This window comes from Kwoniella europaea, chromosome 1 (genome assembly GCF_036810445.1).
Source record: "Kwoniella europaea PYCC6329 chromosome 1, complete sequence".
Taxonomy (NCBI): domain Eukaryota; kingdom Fungi; phylum Basidiomycota; class Tremellomycetes; order Tremellales; family Cryptococcaceae; genus Kwoniella; species Kwoniella europaea.
Genome location: NC_089487.1, coordinates 2,684,298 through 2,699,931, shown reverse-complemented (window position 1 = coordinate 2,699,931; position 15,634 = coordinate 2,684,298). Strand labels below are relative to the sequence as shown.

At 43.0% G+C, this 15,634-nt stretch overlaps 6 protein-coding genes across 6 annotated transcripts; 2 read left to right on the top strand and 4 right to left on the bottom strand.

The window, feature by feature from the left end:
• Positions 1 to 307: 307 nt before the first annotated feature.
• Positions 308 to 2,041, bottom strand: V865_001009 (uncharacterized protein; the record flags this gene model as incomplete). The annotated part of the gene is made up of 10 exons (XM_066224836.1): positions 308 to 353; positions 430 to 485; positions 555 to 744; positions 826 to 907; positions 976 to 1,109; positions 1,176 to 1,268; positions 1,334 to 1,546; positions 1,645 to 1,713; positions 1,778 to 1,910; positions 1,999 to 2,041. 10 exons carry the CDS (start codon positions 2,039 to 2,041, stop codon positions 308 to 310), a joined length of 1,059 nt encoding a protein of 352 aa, XP_066080933.1.
• A 2,238-nt stretch (positions 2,042 to 4,279) lies between these two features.
• V865_001008 (uncharacterized protein) lies at positions 4,280 to 5,965 on the bottom strand (the record flags this gene model as incomplete). The annotated part of the gene is made up of 2 exons (XM_066224835.1): positions 4,280 to 5,014; positions 5,087 to 5,965. 2 exons carry the CDS (start codon positions 5,963 to 5,965, stop codon positions 4,280 to 4,282), a joined length of 1,614 nt encoding a protein of 537 aa, XP_066080932.1.
• A 511-nt stretch (positions 5,966 to 6,476) lies between these two features.
• Positions 6,477 to 7,675, bottom strand: V865_001007 (uncharacterized protein; the record flags this gene model as incomplete). The annotated part of the gene is made up of 2 exons (XM_066224834.1): positions 6,477 to 7,178; positions 7,244 to 7,675. 2 exons carry the CDS (start codon positions 7,673 to 7,675, stop codon positions 6,477 to 6,479), a joined length of 1,134 nt encoding a protein of 377 aa, XP_066080931.1.
• Positions 7,676 to 8,248: 573 nt separating this feature from the next.
• V865_001006 (uncharacterized protein) lies at positions 8,249 to 9,428 on the top strand (the record flags this gene model as incomplete). The annotated part of the gene is made up of 2 exons (XM_066224833.1): positions 8,249 to 8,444; positions 8,662 to 9,428. 2 exons carry the CDS (start codon positions 8,249 to 8,251, stop codon positions 9,426 to 9,428), a joined length of 963 nt encoding a protein of 320 aa, XP_066080930.1.
• A 276-nt stretch (positions 9,429 to 9,704) lies between these two features.
• V865_001005 (uncharacterized protein) lies at positions 9,705 to 11,959 on the bottom strand (the record flags this gene model as incomplete). Its single annotated transcript, XM_066224832.1, has 3 exons — positions 9,705 to 10,109; positions 10,200 to 11,646; positions 11,709 to 11,959. 3 exons carry the CDS (start codon positions 11,957 to 11,959, stop codon positions 9,705 to 9,707), a joined length of 2,103 nt encoding a protein of 700 aa, XP_066080929.1.
• A 382-nt stretch (positions 11,960 to 12,341) lies between these two features.
• Positions 12,342 to 14,605, top strand: V865_001004 (ATP-dependent RNA helicase DBP8; the record flags this gene model as incomplete). Its single annotated transcript, XM_066224831.1, has 6 exons — positions 12,342 to 12,942; positions 12,997 to 13,120; positions 13,177 to 13,390; positions 13,464 to 13,654; positions 13,724 to 14,396; positions 14,510 to 14,605. The coding sequence occupies 6 exons, from the start codon at positions 12,342 to 12,344 to the stop codon at positions 14,603 to 14,605; spliced, it is 1,899 nt and encodes a 632-aa protein (XP_066080928.1).
• Positions 14,606 to 15,634: the final 1,029 nt, after the last annotated feature.

Sequence of the window (15,634 nt, the reverse complement as noted above, 5' to 3'; positions counted from 1 at the left end):
TTTGTTGAGTTGATATCTTTCAAGCAACATCCCCCCCCAAAAGAAAAAATAGTATTCTTTCCATCCTCCTCTAGCACCTCAAGGCAAGAAACCATCGAATAAACAGAAATATCTGATGCAAGTTTGGTACATATAGATCAATCATACCTGTGTTATTATATTTACAAGAGCAGGTTAAAAGTTAATCTAATTCGGAAGAACTGAGGTGATGGATATGAAAACTTTCACATGACAAGAGTATAATATGATATGACGTGAATATGGAAGATGGAAGAAACCAAAACAAAGTCTTCTTGTCCTATCTGATCTATAACAAACCACAATCTCGTAGATTAACTTGAATTATCACATCACTACGTACATCCATCTCATATTAGCCATCACTCATCAAACCCTGTAAGATGAGAAGGATAAAATAGAAAAACTCACTTGATAGCTGAGATAACGAATGATAAAGCTTTAGTATCGGTTGCATCTGTATAGTGCTATTTTCACCACCATAATCATCAGCACCACCACCACTCATGGACATGTATGGGATGAGAAATACTCACCGCATATATAGATTTCGAAGGATTCTTATTCAGTCCCACAAACTTCTCCAGCAAGAAACCACAGGCAGCATCGTAGTTTGCTCCACCTCGATATTCGGGGAAAGTATTTTGTAAAGGTGATACAGACAATTTGGCCCGGAAGAGATCAATCTTGTTCAAGAATAGTATAATGGATGTCTTGGTGAACCATCTATCGATCGTATTATACATCAATCAGCAATGATTTATCACTTGCGCAACTACGTAAAGGCTAAAAGTGGAAACAACTTACCTTGAATTGGCAACCGACTCGAACAACGTCATGGCTTCTTGCATACGATTCACAGTCTCATCTTCGTATAACTTCTGGTCATCTATCGTTATAAAGATATTCACCAATAAGCTTCTTTTCATTCACTTCACTTTTTGAAAACAAGCTTACATTCTGAAATAGCAATCAAGAATACCAAAGCAGTGACTGAATCAAAGATGTTCAACCATTTTCGTCTTTCGGACCGTTGACCACCGACATCGAATAATTTGTATGTGAGTTCGCCAATCTTGAAATGAGTTTCACTGTTTTACAACAACATCAAACATCGTCAGTATAGATCATCGGAAGGAAGTGTAAGTAGAACATACGTGATACCCGTTGTCTTGACTCTCGCTCGTAGGATATCTTGGTCCGTGGGCATATAATCTTGTTGACTGATTCGCGATATAGCGTCAAAGTAGCTAAATAAAATAGCAAGCAGAGAAGTCAATATCGCATTTTCTTATAGGCTGATGAATTGACTTACTAAGGAGCGGAATCATTCAATTGCAATTCATTCCTTCTTTCAAAAGCCTGTTGAACACCTCGGTCTCTCCATAGTCCCGCCACCGCATCAGCCAACTTAGGAGGGAAGATATCCCCCTCAATCTGCGCTGGAGCAGCCATGATCACATCCCAACGAGATTGGTTGGATGGATTGACAGGTATCTCCATCAATGCTACTCCCTCAAGGAGTACTCTACGGGTTGAAACACAATCACAGTCAGCTTCGATATCTCTTGCCAGATGATGAGATACCTGGTGACCATACAAATGATAAAGAACAACTTGTCTCACCTCATCGATTGAACAGTATTGGAATAAACAATCTCCCTATAACTATCTCTCTCTTCCACGTCGTATGGTCTGATCATCAATCATCAGCATTCAATCCTCTTTGGTGGAAGATCGAATGATCGGTCCAGCTCACTTGTTATAAATCAATCTCATCTGCTTCAAAACCGTTGATTTACCCGATTCACCCGCACCTAGCAACAGCATTTTAATCTCATTTCGAAGGTTGGCACGATCCCTCTTGAGCTGCTCGTCGATCTCGGCGCTTCCTACGTGTCATCATCAAAAGCAAGTCAACGAATAATCACATGAATTACAAGCGAAATTTCAGCCTGTAGGTCGAGATGTAACACTTACGAGCTTTGGCAGCTGCATCTTCTGTCGATTGAGTACACCCCATCTTGATCTAAATATCCTATTTCTATGGGGTGGGATTGATTGATAATGAATGTATAGATATAAATTGACGTGATATGATATGTTGCGGATTATAAGGAATGACGATACGATTCGATTGATGGGATAAGTTGAGAACAATAAAAGACTGTGCGAATTATAATGTTATAGGAATGAACTAAAATGAGGAGGGGGAATGTCATATGTCAGCTTAGTACGGTTTTATGTATATTTTACAACTATATGATCAAACCGAGATCACCGCACGGAGCATGTAAACCTACGATATGAGGCCGTACTTAGGTAAGGAATCCGTTCAAAGCGGGCGTGTGATGAAGTGAAGTGAAGTGAGGCAAAACAGTGTATGAGAAAGAGAAAGTAAAAGTAATCAAGGTGTGGATGATGAAAGGGGACAATCAAAGGGCTACTTTATACTGAGTAACGCAGATTGCCTTTCACCTAACAATCAGTAATCAAAACTCACTCGGTGTAAGATCAATTACTGTATCCGTTCTTCTTTTCCATCCAACGATTGATTGTGTGTGTATGAGGGTATGTGTGGATTGATCTTCAGGCGCCAATGAATCTGATCTCTGATCCCTGATCCTGCTACTTCCTATGTCAATCGCCGTATTCCTTCTCTTCTATGAGGGACTGTGCTGGACGATTCTTCTGTTCTGATGAAGCCCTGGACGTAGGAACCAGTCACAAGTTACGAGGTACTAGGTACTGGGGTGTCAGGTATCAGATGTCTGATGGATTGATTGATTGATGGGCTGATGGATGATCAGGTGAAGTCTTTCTTGGTATGGTATGGTATGGTAGGGTAGGGTACGTTCTTGAGGTAGAGTTGGAAGAGAGGGAGAGTTGGATTGATATATCCTGTAATTTGTATGGTACAGATTGATGCGCTTGAGCCTACGTAACTGTGTGTGGTGTGTGGTGTATGATGGTAGTCAAGGATCTATATAAATCAACCGAACGAATCGTGGTTTGTGCTTGTTACGCCCTCGGTACCAACCAATCATATGTGTGTACTGTGCAGTGTCTGTATGTCGATGTTGTACACAATGGAAATGAGCAGAGCTAGGACCGTTTAGTCGATTTTGATGAAACGCAAAAGGGGTTCAACGGGTACAGTGCGCAATGCTTTGTTTTCGTTTCACCTTGAATGAAGGCAGATGTTCGTCGTCGTCTTTGTATCGTTGACACTGAGAGAATCGCAGTTGAATATGTAATATGAATACGTTCGAGATCATTCACGTTATTCAGATATTGTCAATGGTGATGATGATATAGTCGAACATTACACTTTACAGAAACTTTTTCGTGTTTTGGATCAAAGAGAACAATAAGAAAATGTAAGTGAGTTATGGGTTTCCTTGGAATCCGATGATCTACATGAAGTCACCACCGTACCGTACCATGCAAACGGATGGATGTCCTCACGGCCGCTTACTTCAGGTGCAGGTGCAGATTTGAGTTGGTGTAATCCGACAACAGGTACCATCATTTTCAGGGTATTTAGAGGATTAAGCTTTTTTTCTCTGTAACAAAAAACATTTCCCTCTACTCGTAATGGAATTGAAAGGAAAAGCCATCTATTCGATGTACCTGGACGATGTAAGAAGCCTCTTACACCAGTGTAAGACTGCAGGTGTCAAACAATAAGAGATTCCCAGCAGCAACAAGCACGGATGTCTCATGTCTCATATCCACTTTCCCATCAACGGATCGACGGACACAGAGGTACTTACTGTACGAGGTCCAACAGGGCCACCAAAGGGTCAACAAGATGAGAGGCTTAGGCTGAAACGCAGGGTCATCTTCTGGGCAATTGGGAACAATAAGGAAATGGATAAATCGGGTTAGGCCGGGTGTATTCCGTTTTGGTAGCCGGATTGGGTTAACAAGTCTACTGTATGTGTATGTGTATTCAAAACAAAACCACCCAAACGTCTTCGAAACCATGTTCAACTCGTTTGCATGCTTGTCATACACAGTCAACCGTCGTCAGCTGCACCCTTCGATATAGATCGTTGATATCCCCCCCGAAATTCGCGGAACTCATCAACAAGCTAGATACGGCAGATATCAATCGCACAACAAAGATGATCGACAGATAACGCTGATTATGCATATCGATTATAGGACACAGCTACACCAGGATGACAAAAGTAACAAATTATAACTGTTACAAATCACTGTCCCCGCCTTACCTGAGGACATACTACTTCAATCCTCAAAACACTTCATCATCTTCGTCCCCTTCTCCCTCGTTCTTCAATACAATAATGGTCCTATGAATATCCGCCCATGATACTCTAGTCAAATCATCCCACATATCCTCACCACCCTCATTCTCGTCTTTTCCTTTTCCTTTTCCCTTTCCTTTCCTGTCTATACAAGTCGACTCATGATCCATCAACTTCCTATTGTTATCTTCAAAATTCACTCTCTGTCTCACACTCCACATTCTCCATATACCTTCTTCTCTCCTCCTCTTTTCCAATTCATCCTCGCTGATCCTATCCAGCATCAATCCCAGAACTATCGATCTAACACTGATACTACTTCTGCATGAATCCTTCATCACTCTTATAATCTCCCTTAAATGACTTAATAGTATCTCATGAGCTGTATGGAGGAATAGCCAAAGTACGTCGGGGGGAGTATACCACTGTAGATCATCCTCACTTGAAGGTTCGAGAGGTTGTTGATTATAATCGAACAATAAAACTTGTAATGCCCGTGAGAAAATCTCTTTGAATACTATGTCGCTTTCCAAAGAACGAGTTTTGGGGTATGGCGAACCGACTGATGAGGCGAGGTCGAATATGGCCTGTTTGAATTCTGCTGGACCGTCAAAAGGGCCAAAAACTCCCAGTGGTGAAGGGTCGGGATGACGTGCGCATAAGGAGAGAAGAGATAGGGACAGTTCGTGATAATCGATTGAACATGTCATATAGTCGGCGTGCTACAGTATGTCAATACCAAAGTTTGATCAACCTACAGTCCTACAAGAGAACCGCTGGATGACTTTACTCGCCTCGTTGAGCTTATCCCATCTTCGCTTTAACATCTGATTTTTAGAAAGAGACTCGTCAAGTACCGATTTCAAGTAATCTCTCTCGGCTAGTGTAGCCTCGATCACCTCCTCTTGGCTGATTGGTCGTCTTTCGGGAGTAGAAGAACCTGTAGAGATCGAAGGAGTCGACCGCGCAGTGCTTGGGGATGTCGCTTGAGATGGTTCCCTGGAATCCGAGCTAACGTGATGATGTTCTCTTGGCGTAGGAACAGGCTTGAGAAGATGTGTTCCCATCCTTGGAGGGGCTGAATTAGACCTTTGTGCGGGTATACCAATCCTCTCGTACACATCGAGCGAACTCGTCCGGTCCATACTTTCACCCCGTCTCGATCCAGAAACTCCGTGAGTTCTTCCAGTGGCAAAACCGTCCGATAGTAGATCTTCTGGATAATCGACCGGTCGAACCCTCTGTAAATGTCTGACCAACGAATCACTCTCTCCACCTGACTGATCCTGTGATGCGGTCGGAGGAGGGGGTATTTCATCATCATAATCGTAATCTGATTGTTGGGTATCTAACCATTCTCTCATGAATGGACTAGGAACATTGGAAGGTAATGCCGAAGAAGGGTCAGGGGGAACAGCAGGTGGAGAAGGAGGTATGATACTGATGTTAGGTACAGGAAAAGCTTGAATCATTGTTGAGGGAAAGGTATCGAGCGAGATGATCTGAGATCCGGAGGAACCGAAAGTGGCTGTGAGGAAGGTTTCGATAGATGAATCAGAGGTTGAGATGGGGTTGGCGTTGGGGTTAGGGTCAGGATTGAGAGGTGAGGATCTCTTGAGAATGGGTGTGGGGTATCGCTTGAATATGAATTCAGGAGGTGGTTCGGGTGACATGGGTGTGTGTTTGGATATTGACAAGGAAGTGAGTTGCGATATATGAGTGAGGTCCAGCTTGATGTACACATATATACATCGGGAGTGTGATCAGGTGTGAAAGCATGAGATGACAAGGGATGATTGAGGTTTTGGATGTAAGTCACACGCGTTGTTCCCATCAATGTCATAGTCATAGTCATAGTGGTAGGATGAGGGTCCGTGCGTCAAGCTGACACCATGATGATGCTGATCAGACATACCATACTACTGGACATGGATCTTGTACATACAATCTTGCACCTATACACACTATTGACAACCGACAAAAAGAAGGAAAAATAAACAATGCTACAAACTTTGATTAAGACGAATATACAGTAGCGGAAAGAAAAAAAGTCGGGATGAACTTATCTAGTTGGTGGTGAAGGGCGTGTTATACACAATCCTACGATTACTCCTCTTCGTGGTTCTACCACAAACTGAACAGATATAACAAAAGCTAAACGGGTGAGATCAGAAGAATGACTAATCATATCCCAAAGGAAATTGCATTCCCTTGACTTCCTAACCTTTTCCTCTTATTCCTACCTGTCTCCTCGTCCATCTCCAACTCATAATCCTCTCTTCTCCTCTTCCTATACCCTCCCACCCCGATGAGCAATCTAATATCATCCGCACTAACCTTGGTCATACCCATACTATCATCTATCACACATCCATTCTGAACGTACATCAATCCTACAGACTCAGCAAAAGATTTCCAACCTTTAAATTTCCTCCATCTAGTTTCTTGTACCTTCTTCAACAAAAGTATCAAAACTATACCCCTTTCCGTGTTACTAGCTCTATCTAACCCCTTTTTGATAATTCGATATAGGCTATCTAAAATGGGTTGATCTGCAGTTTGTACTAAAACCCAAAGTATATCAGGTGGGGTATACTTACCCACTAGTTTCTGTTCATTCATATTTCGATGATGATACCTCGGAACATGTTCCATATCATCATAAGGCTTGAAGAGTATTTCAAGCGCTTTGGTGAAGACATCGTCGAGGTTCTGGGTGTAATCATACCATGGATAATGGTCATTTATACCTGCGTCCGAAGCGATTTCTTTCAGAGCGGTGTGGAATAGAGGTGAAGGTGCGAATGTACCGCATAATTTGGATAGGGACCTGGTGAGCTTGAGCTTTAAGACGTGCGAGGTAGCCTGGACTTGTGAGGTCGATCTCTGCGATGAATATAGAGTATCTCTGATCAGCTGTCCCTCCGAAGTTGCAGCCGATGATCACTCACTGATGGATCAGTCAGAGAAATGTCCAATACCTCTTGAATATTATCTTCAACGTCTAACGCTTCCTTCTCTGCCTCAAGCTGCTTTCTAGGTGCCCACGGGTCTTCTCTTAAGTTCTTCTTCAAGTCTGTCTGTTCTGTAAGTCTGTTAGACGAGAAGTCGATGAGGACCCTAGACGAAGGAGTATGACTTCTTTGACATTCTTCAACTGGTTTCCTGGCAGCTCGTTTATTTGTGACTGGTCGTTTGGGAAGGGGATTTGTAGGTGTAATAGGTGGACCTATATGGAATAACAACTGTGAAGTTGTGGGGGAAAAGAGACCTCGAGGGATTGTGCTGAATTTGGAGGGGGTTGATGGGATAGGAGGTGGGATAGAAGGGAATGGCTCGAAGAGGTCGTAGAATGCTTTAGGCGGGTCGAGCGGTATGATCATCTTGTGTCGTGGTGTTCAGGCAAGAGCGGGAAAGGAAGGATTGGAGGGTCACCCTGATAGTACCATATGGCAAACAGAAAAAATGCCCAAAGCTGAAGGTTGAAAAAGGAATACGTTGTTGGATCACCCACCTCTCGTCAGCTCAGCATGACATGAGGATAATGACGGCTACTTTGCTTCTGAGTTGAGGGAGTTGTAAAAACGTACACTGGAATGTCGAAGTAGAGATATGAATGTTGACTGTACGCTTTTCTATTTTCAGTATGAACAAGAAGGAAGAGGAAGGCCAAACCAAAATATCAGTGATATTTGATATTTTGGTTCTGGTGAGCGATACTGTAATTTAGAGGATTATTGAGACATGTTGATCAATTATCTACCGTGGCATCAAAGCACACATACACTTCACCACATATTTGCATTACCTGTAGAAGTATGATATCACATCTCTTGATTCGGATCTCTATATCAAGCAAGCATCTTGTACTATAACTCGTCGTTATTTTTCTCTTGTTCGTCGACAGGAAACTACAGTATCACGCGAGACCTCGAAACAAAAAGATGGCACTCAAGATGTCAAATCGACCTGGGGAAAGATTCCAACAACCTCAATCCCCTATATCTCATCAGACACGTTATGACTCTGAATTTCAAAGTGAAAGATCAAGTATGTCCCTCAGATCTCATTTCGATTTAGTAGAACCAACTATACATCTTCCGCCTACCTCAAAAGCATTACAAGAAATATCTTTCAGAGTCTGTCCTTCAAGTGGGTCTTCAGATATATCTTTTTCTGAATCGGATATTACTGAGAAACCGCACACACAATCGATAAAATCATTAGGTATCCGAAAAGTTGACAGTTGGAAACCGTCTGAAAGCCATACCAATTTCAAAGACAATATTTCAACAGGAATATTAATATACAATCTCGAAGACTTGAAAGCTAGCGAAGACGAAGGCGAAGATAATTTACGGCGTACTAGGCAGCCACTTTCAAACTTTCTCCGCATTGGCCGAATCATCTTTCATAAGCGGTACGAGAAGATCATTCGAATGGGTACATGATCCTTCATTACTTGACGAAGCTATCTCAAGATGTTTGACGATACTTCTCAAAACCTATGATGATACCTACTCCCTTCTCGAGGGCGAAGGACTGGAAGGGAGAGGGAGGAGGATGGAATTGATCAGACCAACAGATGTACTTTGGGTACTTATCCATACATGTGATCATCACATACTCGATTGTTTAGAGAGGGTCATGGAGATCATGAAGAATTCCACGAAGAGGATGACCCAGAGATGGATCATACTTACAATTTTGCTCTATACGATCAGGTCTGGTGATCAGATTGATAAGAATCACTATCACACTAGAAGAAGAAGGGCGAGGGATGATGAAGGGTTTAAAGGATGGGCGAAAAGACAGGCCTTACTTTTTGCGAGAAATTTCTGGACGTTGGATGATTGTCAGGCCATTTCAAATCAAACACGGAATCAAGATGGTATGATGAAGTATATCGATGACGATGAAGGTCTGGAGAATATAAAGAGGGTTAGTACCGCTGAAATTCGCCGGGTCATCATTGAAGAGCAATACAGATATGATACAAATGGGGATTCGAATCGTACGATGAACAAAAATAAGAGGAAGATTATCACTTATGAAGATCTATATGCTGTGGAAAGTGACATCGAAGAGAAGAGTGAGGATGGGGATAATCATACAAATAAAAGAGTCAGGAGATAATTCTTATGAACGAGTATACTAATTTACCAAATTCAGGTACTTCATCTTTATTGGATTGGATTATGAGTGATACTTGTGAAACATGTATTTTATACTTGATATGTAAAGCATTCTTGCAACTCCCAGCTTTCGATCAAGTGGAGCAAATGTCAATACAGTGTACTGCCTACAGTGCATCAAGATACCATGATAGGACATGACATAACATACATGACTCATTATACTACTTCACACCGATGACACTAACTCGACAGATTACGGTACCGTACTAATAGTCTATCCACCAACAGATCCCATAGCTTTCTTCAACCTCGATCTCAGCACATCATCCCTACTTGCCGTCCCACTCGTGATCCCAGTGGCAGTCACAGCGGCAGGCACCTCTTGCGTACCTGTAGTATTCTTATCGCTCTTCTTTGAATCTTTTGATCCTACTCTATTCATACCGACTGGACCACCAGGTTCATTCGATTTAGCAGGTATCACCGCCACCGCTGGTGCAGGCTTAGATTTCATAGGTGTCGTCGTCACTGCTGCTCTTCCTGTTGATTCTCCAGCCATGGGTGTATTTGTCCCAGAGGGAGGTACGATTATGGTCGGTTCGTCCTCATCAGTAGACTTCAGTTTGATGACTGTTTCAATCAATATCGCTCGTCGCGTCCATCGCCGTCTTCTCGTAAACTATTCCAACCAAAGAATACAAAAATACAATCAGCATCATCCGATTTTTCGTTTTGCTATAACGTTGATAGAACGTGAGACTGAACTTACCTTGCCTAAACCACCTTTCGGACCCATATTCTCCCATTTGTTATCCCCATACACCCACCCATCATTATCCGTTGCATCGTCTTTCTCCACAATCACCTCTCCAGGTGAGGGCATCTGGAGATTGACATTTCCATGTGGATCATTATCTGTATGATGTGAATCATCACTCGTCTGAGACATTGTTCTCTGTCTGAAGTTGAGATTGGAGGTATCGGAAGTTTTTCTCGGTGAGCTGGGATTTGCGCTGGTACTTTGCGTGAGTGCTGCAGTTGCACCAGACGACAAAGCGACAGAAGCTGTACGAGCTTTGAGTCTTTCGAGTCCTTTTGTAAATGCTTGTTCGGCGATAGATTGTGCTCTCGCACCTGGTGATAGTGTTTCCTCTAATCCCGGTTTAGGGGGTGAGGTAGATACAAAGGATGTAGGTCTACTTCCACTCGATGATTTACCATCTTGACCTTGACCTTGACCTTGCGAAGGTACGGTAAATCCATGATCGTCATGTTGTGGTATAGTAGGTGAAGGTGCAGTATTCATCGTTGACGATATTCCTGGACCTTGTTTTACTATTGTCCAATCATCATCTAACCATTTCCAACTTGATGTCCTTAATACTTTTCCCTTCGGATCACCCTCTGTAGGGTTGGGAACGACGATAGAAGAGGGAGGTGGTAGGGTGAATGATTGAGGGGGCGAAACGGGTTGTAAGTGATTATCGCACCATGAAGGTCTTTCTTGAGGTAACAATGCTGATGTCCAATCCAATCCCATCCACCATCTTTGATTCTCATGTAATTCAAATCTAAAGTATATAGGTTGTTCGACTTTCTTCTCTTTATCATCGCCTTCAGTTTCAGGAGAATCATCTATAGCCGAACCCGATGGCACTTGTGCACCTGACAACTTAGGTCTGAAAGAGAAAGCCAAAGAGGGTCTTCTGGATGTTGTCCATTTGGATTTGAACCATCCCCAAGGAGAGAAATGCGTTATGGAAAATCGATAAGAGGATTCAGGAGGTGAGCCAAAAGTGAATAAGAATGCTAACGCCAGAGATCTTCGAACAAACAATGACTTTGAGAGCAGGTTGATAAGATGAGATAAAGGTGGTGAAGGTAACAATAAGATTGTTGACCCAATTATGCCCAACAGCGTTGAAAATCCTATAATTTGACCTAAGATGATCCACGTTATCCAGATAACTAACAGACCTCGGAGTAGACGTATTGGACCCAATTGACGGAAGCGATCATATCCTGCGGTAGCTTGAGGCAAGGGAGACGGGGGGAGAAGTGCGTATATAGCATTGATATCTGATAATGTTGTAAGAAGGGTTTCAGAGGTTGAAGGTTCGACTAGAGTGTTCTTCACTGGTTGTTTGGGAGGCGATTTCAGTCGGAGAGAGGATAGAGGGATGAAAGGTATGAATAATAATGCTGGGAGGAGATACCTACAATAAAACACAATTTAGTTGGTAAAGAGACGATTAGAAAGACGAAGGTTCTGGCTTACCTAAATGCATGGCTTGATCCAAGACATAATGCCCACCAAGCACCCACTACCATCCAGCTCTGTACTCTCTTCCCGCTCCTCCATAGAAGTACTTCCAGCAATGATCTAAAGAAGGATATCGGTCGAGCGAATAGGACGAGCAGACGAAGAAAGGGAGCAGGAAGAGATGCGATCAGATCTGATGATTGGAGGATCACCGGTTGGGGTGGATCAGACGATCCCGCCTGTGGTATCGATGCTGCCGGTGCCATGATGGGAATCTGGAATCTATATTATATCGACCTTCATGTTCGAGCTATTGGATGATGTGCGAGAGAATGAATCAGAGGATCTCTTCTTCTGTTTACAAATATGAATTGGTCATCGTCATCATCTCAGTCGACGTCAACGTCACTGAAAAAACACTCGTTCAAATCCCACAAGACCAGTCAGTAACCGGAAGCCGGGATCATGAATCATGAATCATGAACAACGGGATCAATTGGGGGTATCGCCTGTCATTCGGTGCCCCACATTCATAGTCGAAGATTTTTAGGTGCATCAGGCGGCAAAAACAAAAACAAAAATGTAAAATAGATTCATCCTATATCTATGGAAACACCTCTATACCTCATCCATACAAGAGATTTCAATATGACAGCCACGAAGAAGACTACAAGCAAGAGATTGAATGGCGACCAGGAAGCTACAGGAATTGTGTTGGACCATAATGAAGTCTTGAAAGCTATGATGGCTGCTCAAAAAGGAAAGGCGAAGGAGGTGCTCTTGGAAGATGAGGATGGAGACGAGGACGAAGATGAAGGGTCCGAAGCTGATTCGGAAGAGGACTCCGACGATGAGGTAGAAGCGGACAGCAGCGAAGATGAAGGAGGTGAAGCATCATCGAGTAATACCGAGATCAACTCAAAGAGAGGGCTGAAACGTAGTCGTGACTCGGAAGATGATGGAGACGAAGGAGGAAGCGATGAAGATCCACCTATACAACACAGTAATACAGTTTCCACGTCACGTATAAACCTCTCTTCAAGAACTTCGGCAGCCATCAACGGTGACAAGTCCCCGCAGAAGAGCACAGTAAATCCCTCAGCAGCATTCTCCGTCAATCCTAAACCTTCTTCAGACACCACTTTTGCATCTCTTGGTTTATCCCAGCCCCTCATCACAGCGTTGGGATCGATAAATATTCGTAAACCAACGGAGATTCAGGCGGCTTGTGTCGGGCCTATACTCTCAGGTGAGCTCACTGGACACGCATCGTATTGGGTCTCAAGCTGACACTGTCGAGCAGGGAGGGATTGTATTGGAGGTGCTAAGACAGGTAGTGGTAAAACAATGGCATTCGCTTTACCGATAGTAGAAAGGATAGCAAGAGATCCATTTGGTGTATGGGCTGTTGTCTTGACTCCAACAAGGTGAGTAGCACGACCCTAGAATATGTGATGGGATCAATGCTAATGCCATTGGCTAGAGAACTTGCGTATCAATTGTCCGAACAATTCTTGGTCATCGGTAAACCCCTTGGACTCACCACGGCTACCATAGTAGGAGGTATGGACATGATGACTCAAGCACAGCAACTCGAAGCTCGTCCACATATCATCGTAGCTACTCCTGGACGATTATGTGATCTGTTGAGAAGTGATGGTATGAGTCAAGGGAAATTGAGTAGAGTGAAAACCTTAGTAAGCTACACGTTGCATGTCGCATCTCGTTCTGGCGGAGCATCCAGCTTATAATCGTACAACTGTCTTGCAGGTACTTGATGAAGCGGATAGACTCCTCACACCAACATTCGCCCCCGAATTAGCATACCTCTTTTCTCAGATACCTCCCAAACGTCAGACCTGCCTGTTCACCGCGACGGTCAGCGAAGCGATAATGGAATTGGCCAATAAAGCTCCTCCACCGGGAAAAGAGAAGCCTTTCGTATATCGAGTGGAATCAGAGTGAGCTCCTATACACTTCAGTATACAGGTGTGGGGCGGATAGCTGATATACTTCCTGTTTACATGTAGTACTTTAACGGTATCTCGACTGAAGCAGAAATACTTGTTTATACCCTCACAAATACGTGATCCCTATCTACTTTACCTCCTTCAACATCCACCTGAAGATATTGATATTGCTCTACGTGTCGATCCAAAGAAGAATAAGTCTCAAGATTCAGAAGAAAAACGTAAAAAAGGTAAAAAGAACAAACATGTGAAAATCATGGATGATGAAGATGAAAATGAAAATATACCTTCGACAATCATATTCACTCAAAGATGCGCTACAGCACACTTGTTACATTTACTTCTCAACCAATTAGAAATACCTTCTGTGGCTCTACATTCTCACCTTACCCAACCTCAGAGATTACTCTCCCTAGCTCGATTTCGAGCTCAGGAAGTGAAGGTGTTAGTAACGACGGATGTAGGATCAAGAGGGTTGGATATACCCGAAGTGGCTATGGTGGTCAATTGGGATTGTCCAAGAAGATCAGATGATTATGTACACCGGGTAGGAAGAACCGCAAGAGCAGGAAGAGGTGGTGTGGCCATCACGGTGATTACCGAACGAGATGTAGAGTTGGTCAAGATGATTGAGGATGATGTTAAAGTGAAATTACAAGAGTTGACGTTGCCTGAAGATAAGGTCTTGGAAAGTATGAATAAAGTCGCGTTGGCTAGACGGATGGCTACGATGGTGAGTTGTCCAAATATACCTTTCATCTTCTTCCTATGCTCTCCTACCCTCCTACCAAACACAAAGATCGTGCTAGTGTGGATATAGATGACTGATGAGACTGGTATGTGTAGGAAATGCACGATTCAGGATTCGGTGAGAGACAGGCTATCAACAAAGCCAAGGCTGTGAAAAGGATGAAGAGAGATGCAGCGTCGAAGGTTAACTAAGATGAAAGATCGTTGTGAGAACATCTTTCTGGACATGGTCACTTCAGGATCAGGTTTGCGATAATTGCTATTGAGCCTTTGTATATGCATACACACAATCGTCACCAATGATTGTGGACCTTTCCATACATACATATCTGCTCTGCGATTCCCATAACAAGGTCTTGGGAACAATTTCAAACCTTCTCATCTGCCTCTTTCCTCTCTTTCCCACTTCGCCTCGCCCTATATATGCACTGAATCTCGCTCTCCTCATTCTGGTCCTTAGAGTTCGTTATTTGGGCTGTTGAATCGCATCGACGAGTGTATATGATCAAATCATGTACCAAAGAGTAGAGTATAAGACCAATCGCTATTCCAACTACTCCCGCACATGTCAGCAAAGCTCATTATATGGTGATATACAGAATACACGTACTCGACAAAATTACTAGATCATATATTCTTGCTCGTCTGGTGAGATCTTCATTCATCTCGTCAATCAGCTGCGCAATGGCATTTGAGAGGTCTGTATGGCCTGAATAAAGGCGGGACTGGTCAGGAGTGACGGTAAAAGGTGTCTGGGATGGAGCCATGGTATTTTAAATATATCGGTGATCACTACGGATAGCTTGTCGCTCCTTCAGTATGTTAGAAAGTCAACCTGGCGATACAACCGAGGTCGAATTGAGTTGATTACCCGTGAATGAGTAAATTGAGATGACATTTAGTTAAGGCTCCAAATGATCAATAAATGCTCTTCTATACTCTATTCTTCCTCGTCTTCCACAAAATCAGCTAAACTCTCATATTCATAGAAAGTAGAAAAACTTCCTTTATCAACATATGGAGCTAATCACTATCACTTTCGATCATGGATGGTATGAATGATCAATCCCTTTGTTCGGTTTGTTGGATTATCGGTTTCGGTGATTCATCCTGTATCAAAGGAAGGACTGATTGCAGTGCACCTCTACTCATCCATCCACGTCTGCATCCGTAAAGCTTGTAATCATCGCTCTTTGAGGTGCTTCCGAGATCCGATGTAGT